General features: G+C 55.2%; 1 protein-coding gene across 1 annotated transcript in view; it reads right to left on the reverse strand.

The window, feature by feature from the left end:
* The window catches only part of naaladl1 (N-acetylated alpha-linked acidic dipeptidase like 1), a 95,285-nt gene that overhangs the window by 6,664 nt on the left and 69,912 nt on the right, over positions 1-18,709 (reverse strand). The window contains exon 16 of the mRNA XM_073031560.1: positions 1,913-2,000. Coding sequence (XP_072887661.1) covers positions 1,913-2,000 — 88 coding nt within the window. The remainder of the gene's footprint in view (positions 1-1,912; positions 2,001-18,709) is intronic.

Below are 18,709 nucleotides of genomic sequence, written 5' to 3' on the forward strand. Positions count from 1 at the left end.
AGAAGCTGTTCCTGAATCGTTGAGTGTGTGTCTTCAGGCTCCTGTACCTCCTCCCTAATGGCAGAGGGAAAGAAACTGTTCCTGAATCGCTGAGTGTGTGTCTTCAGGCCCCTGTACCTCCTCCCTGATGGCAGAGGGGAAGAAGCTGTTCCTGAATCGTTGAGTGTGTGTCTTCAGGCTCCTGTACCTCCTCCCTGATGGCAGAGGGGAAGGAGCTGTTCCTGAATCGTTGAGTGTGTGTCTTCAGGCTCCTGTACCTCCTCCCTGATGGCAGAGGTGAAGAAGCTGTTCCTGAATCGTTGAGTGTGTGTCTTCAGGCTTCTGTACCTCCTCCCTGATGGCAGAGGGGAAGAAGCTGTTCCTGAATCGCTGAGTGTGTGTCTTCAGGCTCCTGTACCTCCTCCCTGATGGCAGAGGGGGAGAAGCTGTTCCTGAATCGTTGATTGTGTGTCTTCAGGCTCCTGTACCTCCTCCCTGATGGCAGAGGGGGAGAAGCTGTTCCTGAATCGTTGAGTGTGTGTCTTCAGGCTCCTGTACCTCCTCCCTGATGGCAGAGGGGGAGAAGCTGTTCCTGAATCACTTAGTGTGTGTCTTCAGGCTCCTGTACCTCCTCCCTGATGGCAGAGGGGAAGAAGCTGTTCCTGAATCGTTGAGTGTGTGTCTTCAGGCTCCTGTACCTCCTCCCTGATGGCAGAGGGGAAGAAGCTGTTCCTGAATCGTTGAGTGTGTGTCTTCAGGCTCCTGTACCTCCTCCCTGATGGCAGAGGGGGAGAAGCTGTTCCTGAATCATTGAGTGTGTGTCTTCAGGCTCCTGTACCTCCTTCCTGATGGCAGAGGGGGAGAAGCTGTTCCTGAATCATTGAGTGTGTGTCTTCAGGCTCCTGTACCTCCTCCCTGATGGCAGAGGGGGAGAAGCTGTTCCTGAATCATTGAGTGTGTGTCTTCAGGCTCCTGTACATCCTCCCTGATGGCAGAGGGGGAGAAGCTGTTCCTGAATCGTTGAGTGTGTGTCTTCAGGCTCCTGTACCTCCTCCCTGATGGCAGAGGGGGAGAAGCTGTTCCTGAATCGTTGAGTGTGTGTCTTCAGGCTCCTGTACCTCCTCCCTGATGGCAGAGGGGGAGAAGCTGTTCCTGAATCATTGAGTGTGTGTCTTCAGGCTCCTGTACCTCCTCCCTGATGGCAGAGGGGGAGAAGCTGTTCCTGAATCATTGAGTGTGTGTCTTCAGGCTCCTGTACCTCCTCCCTGATGGCAGAGGGGGAGAAGCTGTTCCTGAATCATTGAGTGTGTGTCTTCAGGCTCCTGTACATCCTCCCTGATGGCAGAGGGGGAGAAGCTGTTCCTGAATCGTTGAGTGTGTGTCTTCAGGCTCCTGTACCTCCTCCCTGATGGCAGAGGGGGAGAAGCTGTTCCTGAATCGTTGAGTGTGTGTCTTCAGGCTCCTGTACCTCCTCCCTGATGGCAGAGGGGGAGAAGCTGTTCCTGAATCACTTAGTGTGTGTCTTCAGGCTCCTGTACCTCCTCCCTGATGGCAGAGGGGGAGAAGCTGTTCCTGAATCACTTAGTGTGTGTCTTCAGGCTCCTGTACCTCCTCCCTGTTGGCAGAGGGGGAGAAGCTGTTCCTGAATCACTTAGTGTGTGTCTTCAGGCTCCTGTACCTCCTCCCAGATGGCAGAGGGGAAGAAGCTGTGTCTGAATCGTTGAGTGTGTGTCTTCAGGCTCCTGTACCCCCTCCCTGATGGCAGAGGGGGAGAAGCTGTTCCTGAATCGTTGAGTGTGTGTCTTCAGGCTCCTGTACCCCCTCCCTGATGGTAGGGATGAGGAGAGGGCATGTCCTTATTGAAGGATGCTGACTTTTGGAGGCAACGCTAAGTGGTCAGGGCTGACGAGGTCGGGGGACTGGGGTAACTCACCTCTCCCGCAGGTCCTCCAGCTGGGCGAGACGCTTGCTGAACGATTGATACTGGCTGTTCAGACGCTCGACTACATTCCGCAGGGGTTCTGTAACACAAGAGTTCAAAAGTTGGCCAGAAGTGCGAACGGCAACCGGCATGAAGATGGCCGCACAGCAGTAACTGCAGGGGAGGTATGGGATGCCCTGAAGCCGGCAACTCGGTCCTCGCGAGGTCAAGTAGTCCCAGTGCCCTCGGCCCAGAGCACAGGTCCCGAGAATCCCACACACGCTCACCTGAGTCCGTACCTACGGTCGGGACCCAGTCCCGAGAATCCCACACACGCTCACCTGAGTCTGTACCTACGGTCGGGACCTAGTCCTGAGATTCCCACACACACTCACCTGAGTCCGTACCTACGGTCGGGACCTAGTCCTGAGATTCCCACACACACTCACCTGAGTCCGTACCTACGGTCGGGACCCAGTCCCGAGAATCCCACACACGCTCACCTGAGTCTGTACCTACGGTCGGGACCCAGTCCAGAGAATCCCACACACGCTCACCTGAGTCCGTACCTACGGTCGGGACCTAGTCCTGAGATTCCCACACACACTCACCTGAGTCCGTACCTACGGTCGGGACCCAGTCCCGAGAATCCCACACACACTCACCTGAGTCTGTACCTACGGTCGGGACCCAGTCCAGAGAATCCCACACACACTCACCTGAGTCTGTACCTACGGTCGGGACCCAGTCCTGAGAATCCCACACACACTCACCTGAGTCTGTACCTACGGTCGGGACCTAGTCCAGAGATTCCCACACACACTCACCTGAGTCTGTACCTACGGTCGGGACCTAGTCCAGAGATTCCCACACACACTCACCTGAGTCTGTACCTACGGTCGGGACACAGTCCCGAGAATCCCACACACGCTCACCTGAGTCTGTACCTACGGTCGGGACCCAGTCCTGAGAATCCCACACACGCTCACCTGAGTCTGTACCTACGGTCGGGACCTAGTCCTGAGAATCCCACACACACTCACCTGAGTCTGTACCTACGGTCGGGACCTAGTCCTGAGAATCCCACACACGCTCACCTGAGTCTGTACCTACGGTCGGGACCTAGTCCAGAGATTCCCACACACACTCACCTGAGTCTGTACCTACGGTCGGGACCTAGTCCAGAGAATCCCACACACACTCACCTGAGTCTGTACCTACGGTCGGGACCTAGTCCAGAGAATCCCACACACACTCACCTGAGTCTGTACCTACGGTCGGGACCTAGTCCAGAGAATCCCACACACACTCACCTGAGTCTGTACCTACGGTCGGGACCTAGTCCAGAGAATCCCACACACACACTCACCTGAGTCTGTACCTACGGTCGGGACCTAGTCCAGAGATTCCCACACACACTCACCTGAGTCTGTACATACGGTCGGGACCTAGTCCTGAGATTCCCACACACACTCACCTGAGTCTGTACCTACGGTGGGGACACAGTCCAGAGATTCCCACACACACTCACCTGAGTCTGTACCTACAGTCGGGACCCAGTCCTGAGAATCCCACACACGCTCACCTGAGTCTGTACCTACGGTCGGGACCTAGTCCTGAGAATCCCACACACACTCACCTGAGTCTGTACCTACGGTCGGGACCTAGTCCTGAGAATCCCACACACACTCACCTGAGTCTGTACCTACGGTCGGGACCCAGTCCCGAGATTCCCACACACGCTCACCTGAGTCTGTACCTACGGTCGGGACCCAGTCCCGAGAATCCCACACACACTCACCTGAGTCTGTACCTACGGTCGGGACCTAGTCCTGAGAATCCCACACACGCTCACCTGAGTCTGTACCTACGGTCGGGACCTAGTCCAGAGATTCCCACACACACTCACCTGAGTCTGTACCTACGGTCGGGACCTAGTCCAGAGAATCCCACACACACTCACCTGAGTCTGTACCTACGGTCGGGACCTAGTCCAGAGAATCCCACACACACTCACCTGAGTCTGTACCTACGGTCGGGACCTAGTCCAGAGAATCCCACACACACTCACCTGAGTCTGTACCTACGGTCGGGACCTAGTCCAGAGAATCCCACACACACACTCACCTGAGTCTGTACCTACGGTCGGGACCTAGTCCAGAGATTCCCACACACACTCACCTGAGTCTGTACATACGGTCGGGACCTAGTCCTGAGATTCCCACACACACTCACCTGAGTCTGTACCTACGGTGGGGACACAGTCCAGAGATTCCCACACACACTCACCTGAGTCTGTACCTACAGTCGGGACCCAGTCCTGAGAATCCCACGCACGCTCACCTGAGTCTGTACCTACGGTCGGGACCCAGTCCTGAGAATCCCACGCACGCTCACCTGAGTCTGTACCTACGGTCGGGACCTAGTCCAGAGAATCCCACACACGCTCACCTGAGTCTGTACCTACGGTCGGGACCTAGTCCAGAGAATCCCACACACGCTCACCTGAGTCTGTACCTACGGTCGGGACCCAGTCCCGAGAATCCCACACACGCTCACCTGAGTCTGTACCTACGGTCGGGACCTAGTCCCGAGAATCCCACACACGCTCACCTGAGTCTGTACCTACGGTCGGGACCCAGTCCTGAGAATCCCACACACGCTCACCTGAGTCCGTACCTACGGTCGGGACCTAGTCCTGAGAATCCCACACACGCTCACCTGAGTCCGTACCTACGGTCGGGACCCAGTCCCGAGAATCCCACACACGCTCACCTGAGTCTGTACCTACGGTCGGGACCCAGTCCCGAGAATCCCACACACCCTCACCTGAGTCCGTACCTACGGTCGGGACCTAGTCCAGAGATTCCCACACACACTCACCTGAGTCTGTACCTACGGTCGGGACCCAGTCCCGAGATTCCCACACACACTCACCTGAGTCTGTACCTACGGTGGGGACACAGTCCAGAGAATCCCACACACGCTCACCTGAGTCTGTACCTACGGTCGGGAGCCAGTCCTGAGAATCCCACACACGCTCACCTGAGTCTGTACCTACGGTCGGGACCCAGTCCTGAGAATCCCACACACGCTCACCTGAGTCTGTAACTACGGTCGGGAGCCGGTCCTGAGAATCCCACACACACTCACCTGAGTCTGTACCTACGGTCGGGACCTAGTCCAGAGATTCCCACACACACTCACCTGAGTCTGTACCTACGGTCGGGACCTAGTCCAGAGATACCCACACACACTCACCTGAGTCTGTACCTACGGTCGGGACCTAGTCCTGAGAATCCCACACACACTCACCTGAGTCTGTACCTACGGTCGGGACCTAGTCCTGAGAATCCCACACACACTCACCTGAGTCTGTACCTACGGTCGGGACCTAGTCCTGAGAATCCCACACACACTCACCTGAGTCTGTACCTACGGTCGGGACCTAGTCCTGAGAATCCCACACACACTCACCTGAGTCAGTACCTACGGTCGGGACCTAGTCCTGAGAATCCCACACACACTCACCTGAGTCTGTACCTACGGTCGGGACCTAGTCCTGAGAATCCCACACACACTCACCTGAGTCTGTACCTACGGTCGGGACCTAGTCCAGAGATTCCCACACACGCTCACCTGAGTCTGTACCTACGGTCGGGACCTAGTCCAGAGAATCCCACACACACTCACCTGAGTCTGTACCTACGGTCGGGAGCTAGTCCAGAGAATCCCACACACACTCACCTGAGTCTGTACCTACGGTCGGGACCTAGTCCCGAGAATACCACACACACACTCACCAGAGGCTGTACCTACGGTCGGGACCTAGTCCAGAGAATCCCACACACACTCACCTGAGTCTGTACCTACGGTCGGGACCTAGTCCCGAGAATACCACACACACACTCACCAGAGGCTGTACCTACGGTCGGGACCTAGTCCAGAGAATCCCACACACACTCACCTGAGTCTGTACCTACGGTCGGGACCTAGTCCTGAGAATCCCACACACACTCACCTGAGTCTGTACCTACGGTCGGGACCTAGTCCTGAGAATCCCACACACACTCACCTGAGTCTGTACCTACGGTCGGGACCTAGTCCAGAGATTCCCACACACGCTCACCTGAGTCTGTACCTACGGTCGGGACCTAGTCCAGAGAATCCCACACACACTCACCTGAGTCTGTACCTACGGTCGGGACCTAGTCCCGAGAATACCACACACACACTCACCTGAGTCTGTACCTACGGTCGGGACCTAGTCCAGAGATTCCCACACACACTCACCTGAGTCTGTACATACGGTCGGGACCTAGTCCTGAGATTCCCACACACACTCACCTGAGTCTGTACCTACGGTGGGGACACAGTCCAGAGAATCCCACACACACTCACCTGAGTCTGTACCTACGGTCGGGACCTAGTCCAGAGATTCCCACACACACTCACCTGAGTCTGTACCTACGGTCGGGACCTAGTCCTGAGAATCCCACACACACTCACCTGAGTCTGTACCTACGGTCGGGACCTAGTCCTGAGAATCCCACACACACTCACCTGAGTCTGTACCTACGGTCGGGACCTAGTCCTGAGAATCCCACACACACTCACCTGAGTCTGTACCTACGGTCGGGACCTAGTCCTGAGAATCCCACACACACTCACCTGAGTCTGTACCTACGGTCGGGACCTAGTCCTGAGAATCCCACACACACTCACCTGAGTCTGTACCTACGGTCGGGACCTAGTCCTGAGAATCCCACACACACTCACCTGAGTCTGTACCTACGGTCGGGACCTAGTCCTGAGAATCCCACACACACTCACCTGAGTCTGTACCTACGGTCGGGACCCAGTCCCGAGAATCCCACACACGCTCACCTGAGTCTGTACCTACGGTCGGGACCCAGTCCTGAGAATCCCACACACGCTCACCTGAGTCTGTACCTACGGTCGGGACCTAGTCCTGAGAATCCCACACACACTCACCTGAGTCTGTACCTACGGTCGGGACCTAGTCCAGAGAATCCCACACACACTCACCTGAGTCTGTACCTACGGTCGGGACCTAGTCCAGAGAATCCCACACACACTCACCTGAGTCTGTACCTACGGTCGGGACCTAGTCCAGAGAATCCCACACACACTCACCTGAGTCTGTACCTACGGTCGGGACCTAGTCCCGAGAATACCACACACACACTCACCTGAGTCTGTACCTACGGTCGGGACCTAGTCCAGAGATTCCCACACACACTCACCTGAGTCTGTACATACGGTCGGGACCTAGTCCTGAGATTCCCACACACACTCACCTGAGTCTGTACCTACGGTGGGGACACAGTCCAGAGATTCCCACACACACTCACCTGAGTCTGTACCTACAGTCGGGACCCAGTCCTGAGAATCCCACGCACGCTCACCTGAGTCTGTACCTACGGTCGGGACCCAGTCCTGAGAATCCCACGCACGCTCACCTGAGTCTGTACCTACGGTCGGGACCTAGTCCAGAGAATCCCACACACGCTCACCTGAGTCTGTACCTACGGTCGGGACCCAGTCCCGAGAATCCCACACACGCTCACCTGAGTCTGTACCTACGGTCGGGACCTAGTCCCGAGAATCCCACACACGCTCACCTGAGTCTGTACCTACGGTCGGGACCCAGTCCTGAGAATCCCACACACGCTCACCTGAGTCCGTACCTATGGTCGGGACCTAGTCCTGAGAATCCCACACACGCTCACCTGAGTCCGTACCTACGGTCGGGACCCAGTCCCGAGAATCCCACACACGCTCACCTGAGTCTGTACCTACGGTCGGGACCCAGTCCCGAGAATCCCACACACCCTCACCTGAGTCCGTACCTACGGTCGGGACCTAGTCCAGAGATTCCCACACACACTCACCTGAGTCTGTACCTACGGTCGGGACCCAGTCCCGAGATTCCCACACACACTCACCTGAGTCTGTACCTACGGTGGGGACACAGTCCAGAGAATCCCACACACGCTCACCTGAGTCTGTACCTACGGTCGGGAGCCAGTCCTGAGAATACCACACACGCTCACCTGAGTCTGTACCTACGGTCGGGACCCAGTCCTGAGAATCCCACACACGCTCACCTGAGTCTGTAACTACGGTCGGGAGCCGGTCCTGAGAATCCCACACACACTCACCTGAGTCTGTACCTACGGTCGGGACCTAGTCCAGAGATTCCCACACACACTCACCTGAGTCTGTACCTACGGTCGGGACCTAGTCCAGAGATACCCACACACACTCACCTGAGTCTGTACCTACGGTCGGGACCTAGTCCTGAGAATCCCACACACACTCACCTGAGTCTGTACCTACGGTCGGGACCTAGTCCTGAGAATCCCACACACACTCACCTGAGTCTGTACCTACGGTCGGGACCTAGTCCTGAGAATCCCACACACACTCACCTGAGTCTGTACCTACGGTCGGGACCTAGTCCTGAGAATCCCACACACACTCACCTGAGTCTGTACCTACGGTCGGGACCTAGTCCTGAGAATCCCACACACACTCACCTGAGTCTGTACCTACGGTCGGGACCTAGTCCTGAGAATCCCACACACACTCACCTGAGTCTGTACCTACGGTCGGGACCTAGTCCAGAGATTCCCACACACGCTCACCTGAGTCTGTACCTACGGTCGGGACCTAGTCCAGAGAATCCCACACACACTCACCTGAGTCTGTACCTACGGTCGGGAGCTAGTCCAGAGAATCCCACACACACTCACCTGAGTCTGTACCTACGGTCGGGACCTAGTCCCGAGAATACCACACACACACTCACCAGAGGCTGTACCTACGGTCGGGACCTAGTCCAGAGAATCCCACACACACTCACCTGAGTCTGTACCTACGGTCGGGACCTAGTCCCGAGAATACCACACACACACTCACCAGAGGCTGTACCTACGGTCGGGACCTAGTCCAGAGAATCCCACACACACTCACCTGAGTCTGTACCTACGGTCGGGACCTAGTCCTGAGAATCCCACACACACTCACCTGAGTCTGTACCTACGGTCGGGACCTAGTCCTGAGAATCCCACACACACTCACCTGAGTCTGTACCTACGGTCGGGACCTAGTCCAGAGATTCCCACACACGCTCACCTGAGTCTGTACCTACGGTCGGGACCTAGTCCAGAGAATCCCACACACACTCACCTGAGTCTGTACCTACGGTCGGGACCTAGTCCCGAGAATACCACACACACACTCACCTGAGTCTGTACCTACGGTCGGGACCTAGTCCAGAGATTCCCACACACACTCACCTGAGTCTGTACATACGGTCGGGACCTAGTCCTGAGATTCCCACACACACTCACCTGAGTCTGTACCTACGGTGGGGACACAGTCCAGAGAATCCCACACACACTCACCTGAGTCTGTACCTACGGTCGGGACCTAGTCCAGAGATTCCCACACACACTCACCTGAGTCTGTACCTACGGTCGGGACCTAGTCCTGAGAATCCCACACACACTCACCTGAGTCTGTACCTACGGTCGGGACCTAGTCCTGAGAATCCCACACACACTCACCTGAGTCTGTACCTACGGTCGGGACCTAGTCCTGAGAATCCCACACACACTCACCTGAGTCTGTACCTACGGTCGGGACCTAGTCCTGAGAATCCCACACACACTCACCTGAGTCTGTACCTACGGTCGGGACCTAGTCCTGAGAATCCCACACACACTCACCTGAGTCTGTACCTACGGTCGGGACCTAGTCCTGAGAATCCCACACACACTCACCTGAGTCTGTACCTACGGTCGGGACCTAGTCCTGAGAATCCCACACACACTCACCTGAGTCTGTACCTACGGTCGGGACCTAGTCCAGAGATTCCCACACACGCTCACCTGAGTCTGTACCTACGGTCGGGACCTAGTCCTGAGAATCCCACACACACTCACCTGAGTCTGTACCTACGGTCGGGACCTAGTCCAGAGATTCCCACACACGCTCACCTGAGTCTGTACCTACGGTCGGGACCTAGTCCAGAGAATCCCACACACACTCACCTGAGTCTGTACCTACGGTCGGGAGCTAGTCCAGAGAATCCCACACACACTCACCTGAGTCTGTACCTACGGTCGGGACCTAGTCCCGAGAATACCACACACACACTCACCAGAGGCTGTACCTACGGTCGGGACCTAGTCCAGAGAATCCCACACACACTCACCTGAGTCTGTACCTACGGTCGGGACCTAGTCCCGAGAATACCACACACACACTCACCAGAGGCTGTACCTACGGTCGGGACCTAGTCCAGAGAATCCCACACACACTCACCTGAGTCTGTACCTACGGTCGGGACCTAGTCCTGAGAATCCCACACACACTCACCTGAGTCTGTACCTACGGTCGGGACCTAGTCCTGAGAATCCCACACACACTCACCTGAGTCTGTACCTACGGTCGGGACCTAGTCCAGAGATTCCCACACACGCTCACCTGAGTCTGTACCTACGGTCGGGACCTAGTCCAGAGAATCCCACACACACTCACCTGAGTCTGTACCTACGGTCGGGACCTAGTCCCGAGAATACCACACACACACTCACCTGAGTCTGTACCTACGGTCGGGACCTAGTCCAGAGATTCCCACACACACTCACCTGAGTCTGTACATACGGTCGGGACCTAGTCCTGAGATTCCCACACACACTCACCTGAGTCTGTACCTACGGTGGGGACACAGTCCAGAGAATCCCACACACACTCACCTGAGTCTGTACCTACGGTCGGGACCTAGTCCAGAGATTCCCACACACACTCACCTGAGTCTGTACCTACGGTCGGGACCTAGTCCTGAGAATCCCACACACACTCACCTGAGTCTGTACCTACGGTCGGGACCTAGTCCTGAGAATCCCACACACACTCACCTGAGTCTGTACCTACGGTCGGGACCTAGTCCTGAGAATCCCACACACACTCACCTGAGTCTGTACCTACGGTCGGGACCTAGTCCTGAGAATCCCACACACACTCACCTGAGTCTGTACCTACGGTCGGGACCTAGTCCTGAGAATCCCACACACACTCACCTGAGTCTGTACCTACGGTCGGGACCTAGTCCTGAGAATCCCACACACACTCACCTGAGTCTGTACCTACGGTCGGGACCTAGTCCTGAGAATCCCACACACACTCACCTGAGTCTGTACCTACGGTCGGGACCTAGTCCAGAGATTCCCACACACGCTCACCTGAGTCTGTACCTACGGTCGGGACCTAGTCCAGAGAATCCCACACACACTCACCTGAGTCTGTACCTACGGTCGGGAGCTAGTCCAGAGAATCCCACACACACTCACCTGAGTCTGTACCTACGGTCGGGACCTAGTCCCGAGAATACCACACACACACTCACCAGAGGCTGTACCTACGGTCGGGACCTAGTCCAGAGAATCCCACACACACTCACCTGAGTCTGTACCTACGGTCGGGACCTAGTCCTGAGAATCCCACACACACTCACCTGAGTCTGTACCTACGGTCGGGACCTAGTCCTGAGAATCCCACACACACTCACCTGAGTCTGTACCTACGGTCGGGACCTAGTCCAGAGATTCCCACACACGCTCACCTGAGTCTGTACCTACGGTCGGGACCTAGTCCAGAGAATCCCACACACACTCACCTGAGTCTGTACCTACGGTCGGGACCTAGTCCCGAGAATACCACACACACACTCACCTGAGTCTGTACCTACGGTCGGGACCTAGTCCAGAGATTCCCACACACACTCACCTGAGTCTGTACATACGGTCGGGACCTAGTCCTGAGATTCCCACACACACTCACCTGAGTCTGTACCTACGGTGGGGACACAGTCCAGAGAATCCCACACACACTCACCTGAGTCTGTACCTACGGTCGGGACCTAGTCCAGAGATTCCCACACACACTCACCTGAGTCTGTACCTACGGTCGGGACCTAGTCCTGAGAATCCCACACACACTCACCTGAGTCTGTACCTACGGTCGGGACCTAGTCCTGAGAATCCCACACACACTCACCTGAGTCTGTACCTACGGTCGGGACCTAGTCCTGAGAATCCCACACACACTCACCTGAGTCTGTACCTACGGTCGGGACCTAGTCCTGAGAATCCCACACACGCTCACCTGAGTCTGTACCTACGGTCGGGACCTAGTCCCGAGAATCCCACACACGCTCACCTGAGTCTGTACCTACGGTCGGGACCCAGTCCTGAGAATCCCACACACGCTCACCTGAGTCCGTACCTACGGTCGGGACCTAGTCCTGAGAATCCCACACACGCTCACCTGAGTCCGTACCTACGGTCGGGACCCAGTCCCGAGAATCCCACACACGCTCACCTGAGTCTGTACCTACGGTCGGGACCCAGTCCCGAGAATCCCACACACCCTCACCTGAGTCCGTACCTACGGTCGGGACCTAGTCCAGAGATTCCCACACACACTCACCTGAGTCTGTACCTACGGTCGGGACCCAGTCCCGAGATTCCCACACACACTCACCTGAGTCTGTACCTACGGTGGGGACACAGTCCAGAGAATCCCACACACGCTCACCTGAGTCTGTACCTACGGTCGGGAGCCAGTCCTGAGAATCCCACACACGCTCACCTGAGTCTGTACCTACGGTCGGGACCCAGTCCTGAGAATCCCACACACGCTCACCTGAGTCTGTAACTACGGTCGGGAGCCGGTCCTGAGAATCCCACACACACTCACCTGAGTCTGTACCTACGGTCGGGACCTAGTCCAGAGATTCCCACACACACTCACCTGAGTCTGTACCTACGGTCGGGACCTAGTCCAGAGATACCCACACACACTCACCTGAGTCTGTACCTACGGTCGGGACCTAGTCCTGAGAATCCCACACACACTCACCTGAGTCTGTACCTACGGTCGGGACCTAGTCCTGAGAATCCCACACACACTCACCTGAGTCTGTACCTACGGTCGGGACCTAGTCCTGAGAATCCCACACACACTCACCTGAGTCTGTACCTACGGTCGGGACCTAGTCCTGAGAATCCCACACACACTCACCTGAGTCTGTACCTACGGTCGGGACCTAGTCCTGAGAATCCCACACACACTCACCTGAGTCTGTACCTACGGTCGGGACCTAGTCCTGAGAATCCCACACACACTCACCTGAGTCTGTACCTACGGTCGGGACCTAGTCCAGAGATTCCCACACACGCTCACCTGAGTCTGTACCTACGGTCGGGACCTAGTCCAGAGAATCCCACACACACTCACCTGAGTCTGTACCTACGGTCGGGAGCTAGTCCAGAGAATCCCACACACACTCACCTGAGTCTGTACCTACGGTCGGGACCTAGTCCCGAGAATACCACACACACACTCACCAGAGGCTGTACCTACGGTCGGGACCTAGTCCAGAGAATCCCACACACACTCACCTGAGTCTGTACCTACGGTCGGGACCTAGTCCCGAGAATACCACACACACACTCACCAGAGGCTGTACCTACGGTCGGGACCTAGTCCTGAGAATCCCACACACACTCACCTGAGTCTGTACCTACGGTCGGGACCTAGTCCTGAGAATCCCACACACACTCACCTGAGTCTGTACCTACGGTCGGGACCTAGTCCAGAGATTCCCACACACGCTCACCTGAGTCTGTACCTACGGTCGGGACCTAGTCCAGAGAATCCCACACACACTCACCTGAGTCTGTACCTACGGTCGGGACCTAGTCCCGAGAATACCACACACACACTCACCTGAGTCTGTACCTACGGTCGGGACCTAGTCCAGAGATTCCCACACACACTCACCTGAGTCTGTACATACGGTCGGGACCTAGTCCTGAGATTCCCACACACACTCACCTGAGTCTGTACCTACGGTGGGGACACAGTCCAGAGAATCCCACACACACTCACCTGAGTCTGTACCTACGGTCGGGACCTAGTCCAGAGATTCCCACACACACTCACCTGAGTCTGTACCTACGGTCGGGACCTAGTCCTGAGAATCCCACACACACTCACCTGAGTCTGTACCTACGGTCGGGACCTAGTCCTGAGAATCCCACACACACTCACCTGAGTCTGTACCTACGGTCGGGACCTAGTCCTGAGAATCCCACACACACTCACCTGAGTCTGTACCTACGGTCGGGACCTAGTCCTGAGAATCCCACACACACTCACCTGAGTCTGTACCTACGGTCGGGACCTAGTCCTGAGAATCCCACACACACTCACCTGAGTCTGTACCTACGGTCGGGACCTAGTCCTGAGAATCCCACACACACTCACCTGAGTCTGTACCTACGGTCGGGACCTAGTCCTGAGAATCCCACACACACTCACCTGAGTCTGTACCTACGGTCGGGACCTAGTCCAGAGATTCCCACACACGCTCACCTGAGTCTGTACCTACGGTCGGGACCTAGTCCAGAGAATCCCACACACACTCACCTGAGTCTGTACCTACGGTCGGGAGCTAGTCCAGAGAATCCCACACACACTCACCTGAGTCTGTACCTACGGTCGGGACCTAGTCCCGAGAATACCACACACACACTCACCAGAGGCTGTACCTACGGTCGGGACCTAGTCCAGAGAATCCCACACACACTCACCTGAGTCTGTACCTACGGTCGGGACCTAGTCCTGAGAATCCCACACACACTCACCTGAGTCTGTACCTACGGTCGGGACCTAGTCCTGAGAATCCCACACACACTCACCTGAGTCTGTACCTACGGTCGGGACCTAGTCCAGAGATTCCCACACACGCTCACCTGAGTCTGTACCTACGGTCGGGACCTAGTCCAGAGAATCCCACACACACTCACCTGAGTCTGTACCTACGGTCGGGACCTAGTCCCGAGAATACCACACACACACTCACCTGAGTCTGTACCTACGGTCGGGACCTAGTCCAGAGATTCCCACACACACTCACCTGAGTCTGTACATACGGTCGGGACCTAGTCCTGAGATTCCCACACACACTCACCTGAGTCTGTACCTACGGTGGGGACACAGTCCAGAGAATCCCACACACACTCACCTGAGTCTGTACCTACGGTCGGGACCTAGTCCAGAGATTCCCACACACACTCACCTGAGTCTGTACCTACGGTCGGGACCTAGTCCTGAGAATCCCACACACACTCACCTGAGTCTGTACCTACGGTCGGGACCTAGTCCTGAGAATCCCACACACACTCACCTGAGTCTGTACCTACGGTCGGGACCTAGTCCTGAGAATCCCACACACACTCACCTGAGTCTGTACCTACGGTCGGGACCTAGTCCTGAGAATCCCACACACGCTCACCTGAGTCTGTACCTACGGTCGGGACCTAGTCCCGAGAATCCCACACACGCTCACCTGAGTCTGTACCTACGGTCGGGACCCAGTCCTGAGAATCCCACACACGCTCACCTGAGTCCGTACCTACGGTCGGGACCTAGTCCTGAGAATCCCACACACGCTCACCTGAGTCCGTACCTACGGTCGGGACCCAGTCCCGAGAATCCCACACACGCTCACCTGAGTCTGTACCTACGGTCGGGACCCAGTCCCGAGAATCCCACACACCCTCACCTGAGTCCGTACCTACGGTCGGGACCTAGTCCAGAGATTCCCACACACACTCACCTGAGTCTGTACCTACGGTCGGGACCCAGTCCCGAGATTCCCACACACACTCACCTGAGTCTGTACCTACGGTGGGGACACAGTCCAGAGAATCCCACACACGCTCACCTGAGTCTGTACCTACGGTCGGGAGCCAGTCCTGAGAATCCCACACACGCTCACCTGAGTCTGTACCTACGGTCGGGACCCAGTCCTGAGAATCCCACACACGCTCACCTGAGTCTGTAACTACGGTCGGGAGCCGGTCCTGAGAATCCCACACACACTCACCTGAGTCTGTACCTACGGTCGGGACCTAGTCCAGAGATTCCCACACACACTCACCTGAGTCTGTACCTACGGTCGGGACCTAGTCCAGAGATACCCACACACACTCACCTGAGTCTGTACCTACGGTCGGGACCTAGTCCTGAGAATCCCACACACACTCACCTGAGTCTGTACCTACGGTCGGGACCTAGTCCTGAGAATCCCACACACACTCACCTGAGTCTGTACCTACGGTCGGGAGCCAGTCCTGAGAATCCCACACACGCTCACCTGAGTCTGTACCTACGGTCGGGACCCAGTCCTGAGAATCCCACACACGCTCACCTGAGTCTGTAACTACGGTCGGGAGCCGGTCCTGAGAATCCCACACACACTCACCTGAGTCTGTACCTACGGTCGGGACCTAGTCCAGAGATTCCCACACACACTCACCTGAGTCTGTACCTACGGTCGGGACCTAGTCCAGAGATACCCACACACACTCACCTGAGTCTGTACCTACGGTCGGGACCTAGTCCAGAGATTCCCACACACACTCACCTGAGTCTGTACCTACGGTCGGGACCTAGTCCTGAGAATCCCACACACACTCACCTGAGTCTGTACCTACGGTCGGGACCTAGTCCTGAGAATCCCACACACACTCACCTGAGTCTGTACCTACGGTCGGGACCTAGTCCAGAGATTCCCACACACACTCACCTGAGTCTGTACCTACGGTCGGGACCTAGTCCAGAGAATCCCACACACACTCACCTGAGTCTGTACCTACGGTCGGGACCTAGTCCTGAGAATCCCACACACACTCACCTGAGTCTGTACCTACAGTCGGGACCTAGTCCAGAGAATCCCACACACACTCACCTGAGTCTGTAACTACGCTCAGGACCTAGTCCAGAGAATCCCACACACACTCACCTGAGTCTGTACCTACGGTCGGGACCTAGTCCTGAGATTCAGAGGTTTGTTTATAGAGTCACTGAGTCATGGCTGAAAGGAGGCCATAGTTGGGAGTTTAACATCAAAGGATATACCTTGTATAGAAAGGACAGGCAGGAAGGCATGGGCGGTGGTGTGTTTCTGTTGGTGAGAGACGGAATTACGTCTTTAGAAAGAGTTGACACAGAGTCAGAGAATGTTGAATCTTCATGGGTGGAGTTAAGAAACTGCAAGGGTTTAAAGAAACCATTATGGGAATCGTATACAGGCCTCCAAATGGTAGCCAAGACGTGGGGTTGAGATTGTTAAAGGAGCTGGAAAATGCATGTAATGTCACAACCGGGGACTTCAATATGCAAGGGGACTGGGAAAATCAGGTTGGGTCCGATCACAAGAGAGGGAATTTGTTGAACGCCTACGAGATGGCTTTCTGGAGCAGCTTGTGCTCGAGCCTACTCAGGGAAAGCCGTCTTAGATCGGGTGTTGTGGAATAACCCAGATCTTATTAGGGAGTTTAATGTAAAGGAACCCTTATGAGGCAGTGATCATTATTTGATAGAATTCATACATATTTTACGACAGAGAAGCATAAGTCATGTGAAACGGATTAAAGGGAATTACAGGGGCATGAGAGAGGAGCTTGCCCAGGAGAATTAGAGGAGGATACTGGCAGGGATGACAGCAGAACAGAGATGGCTGAAGTTTCTGGGTGTAATTCACAAAGCATCCAAGAGGAGAGGCTGTACTTGTCTGGTATTGGGAAATGAACCTGGTCAGGTGTCAGATCTCTCAATGAGAGAGCACTTTGGAGATAGTGATCACAATTCTATCTCCTTTACCACAGCATTGGAGAGAGATAGGAGAAGACAGGTTTGCAAAATGTTGGAGTAAGGGGAAATATGAAGCTATCAGGCAGGAACTTGGAAGCAAAAATTAGAAACAGATGTGGCAGAAATGTGGCAAATGTTCAGGGGATATTTGTGTGGAGTTCTGTGTAGGTACGTTCCAATGAGACAGGGAAGCTATGGTAGGGCACAGGAACCGTGGTGTACAATGGATGTAATAAACCTAGTCAAGAAGAAAAGAAAATTTTTGGAGGTCTAGAAAATTATAAGATTAGCAGGAAGGAGATTAAAAATGGAATTAGGAGAGCCAGAAGGGGCCATGAGAAGGCCTTGGTGGGCAGGATTAAGAAAATCCCCAAGGCATTCTACAAGTATGTGAAGAGCAAGAGGATAAGACGTGAGAGAATAGGACCAATCAAGTGTGACAGTGGGAAAGTGTGTTTGGAACCAGAGGAGATAGCAGAGGTACTTAATGAATACTTTGCTTCAGTATTCACTATGGAAAAGGATCTTGGTGATTGTAGGGATGACTTGCAGCAGACTGAAAAGCTTGAGCATGTAGATATTAACAAAGGGGATGTGTTGGAGGGTTTGGAAAGCATCAAGTTGGATAAGTCACCGGGACCAGATGAGATGTACCCCAGGCTACTGTGGGAGGTGAGGGAGGAGATTGCTGAGCCTCTGGCGATGATCTTTGCATCATCAATAGGGACGGGAGAGGTTCCCGAGGATTGGAGGGTTGCAGACGTTGTTCCTTTATTCAAGAAAGGGAGTAGAGATAGCCCAGGAAATTATAGACCAGTGAGTCTTACTTCCGTGGCTGGTAAGTTGATGGAGAAGATCCAGAGAGGCAGGATTTATGAACATTTGGAGAGGTATAATATGATTAGGAGTAGTCAGCATGGCTTTGTCAAAGGCAGGTCGTGCCTTACGAGCCTGATTGAATTTTTTTGAGGATGTGACTAAACACATTGATGAAGGAAGAGCAGTAGATGTAGTGTATATGGATTTCAGCAAGGCATTTGATAAGGTACCCCA

This window comes from Hemitrygon akajei, chromosome 28 (assembly GCF_048418815.1).
Source record: "Hemitrygon akajei chromosome 28, sHemAka1.3, whole genome shotgun sequence".
NCBI classification, from domain to species: domain Eukaryota; kingdom Metazoa; phylum Chordata; class Chondrichthyes; order Myliobatiformes; family Dasyatidae; genus Hemitrygon; species Hemitrygon akajei.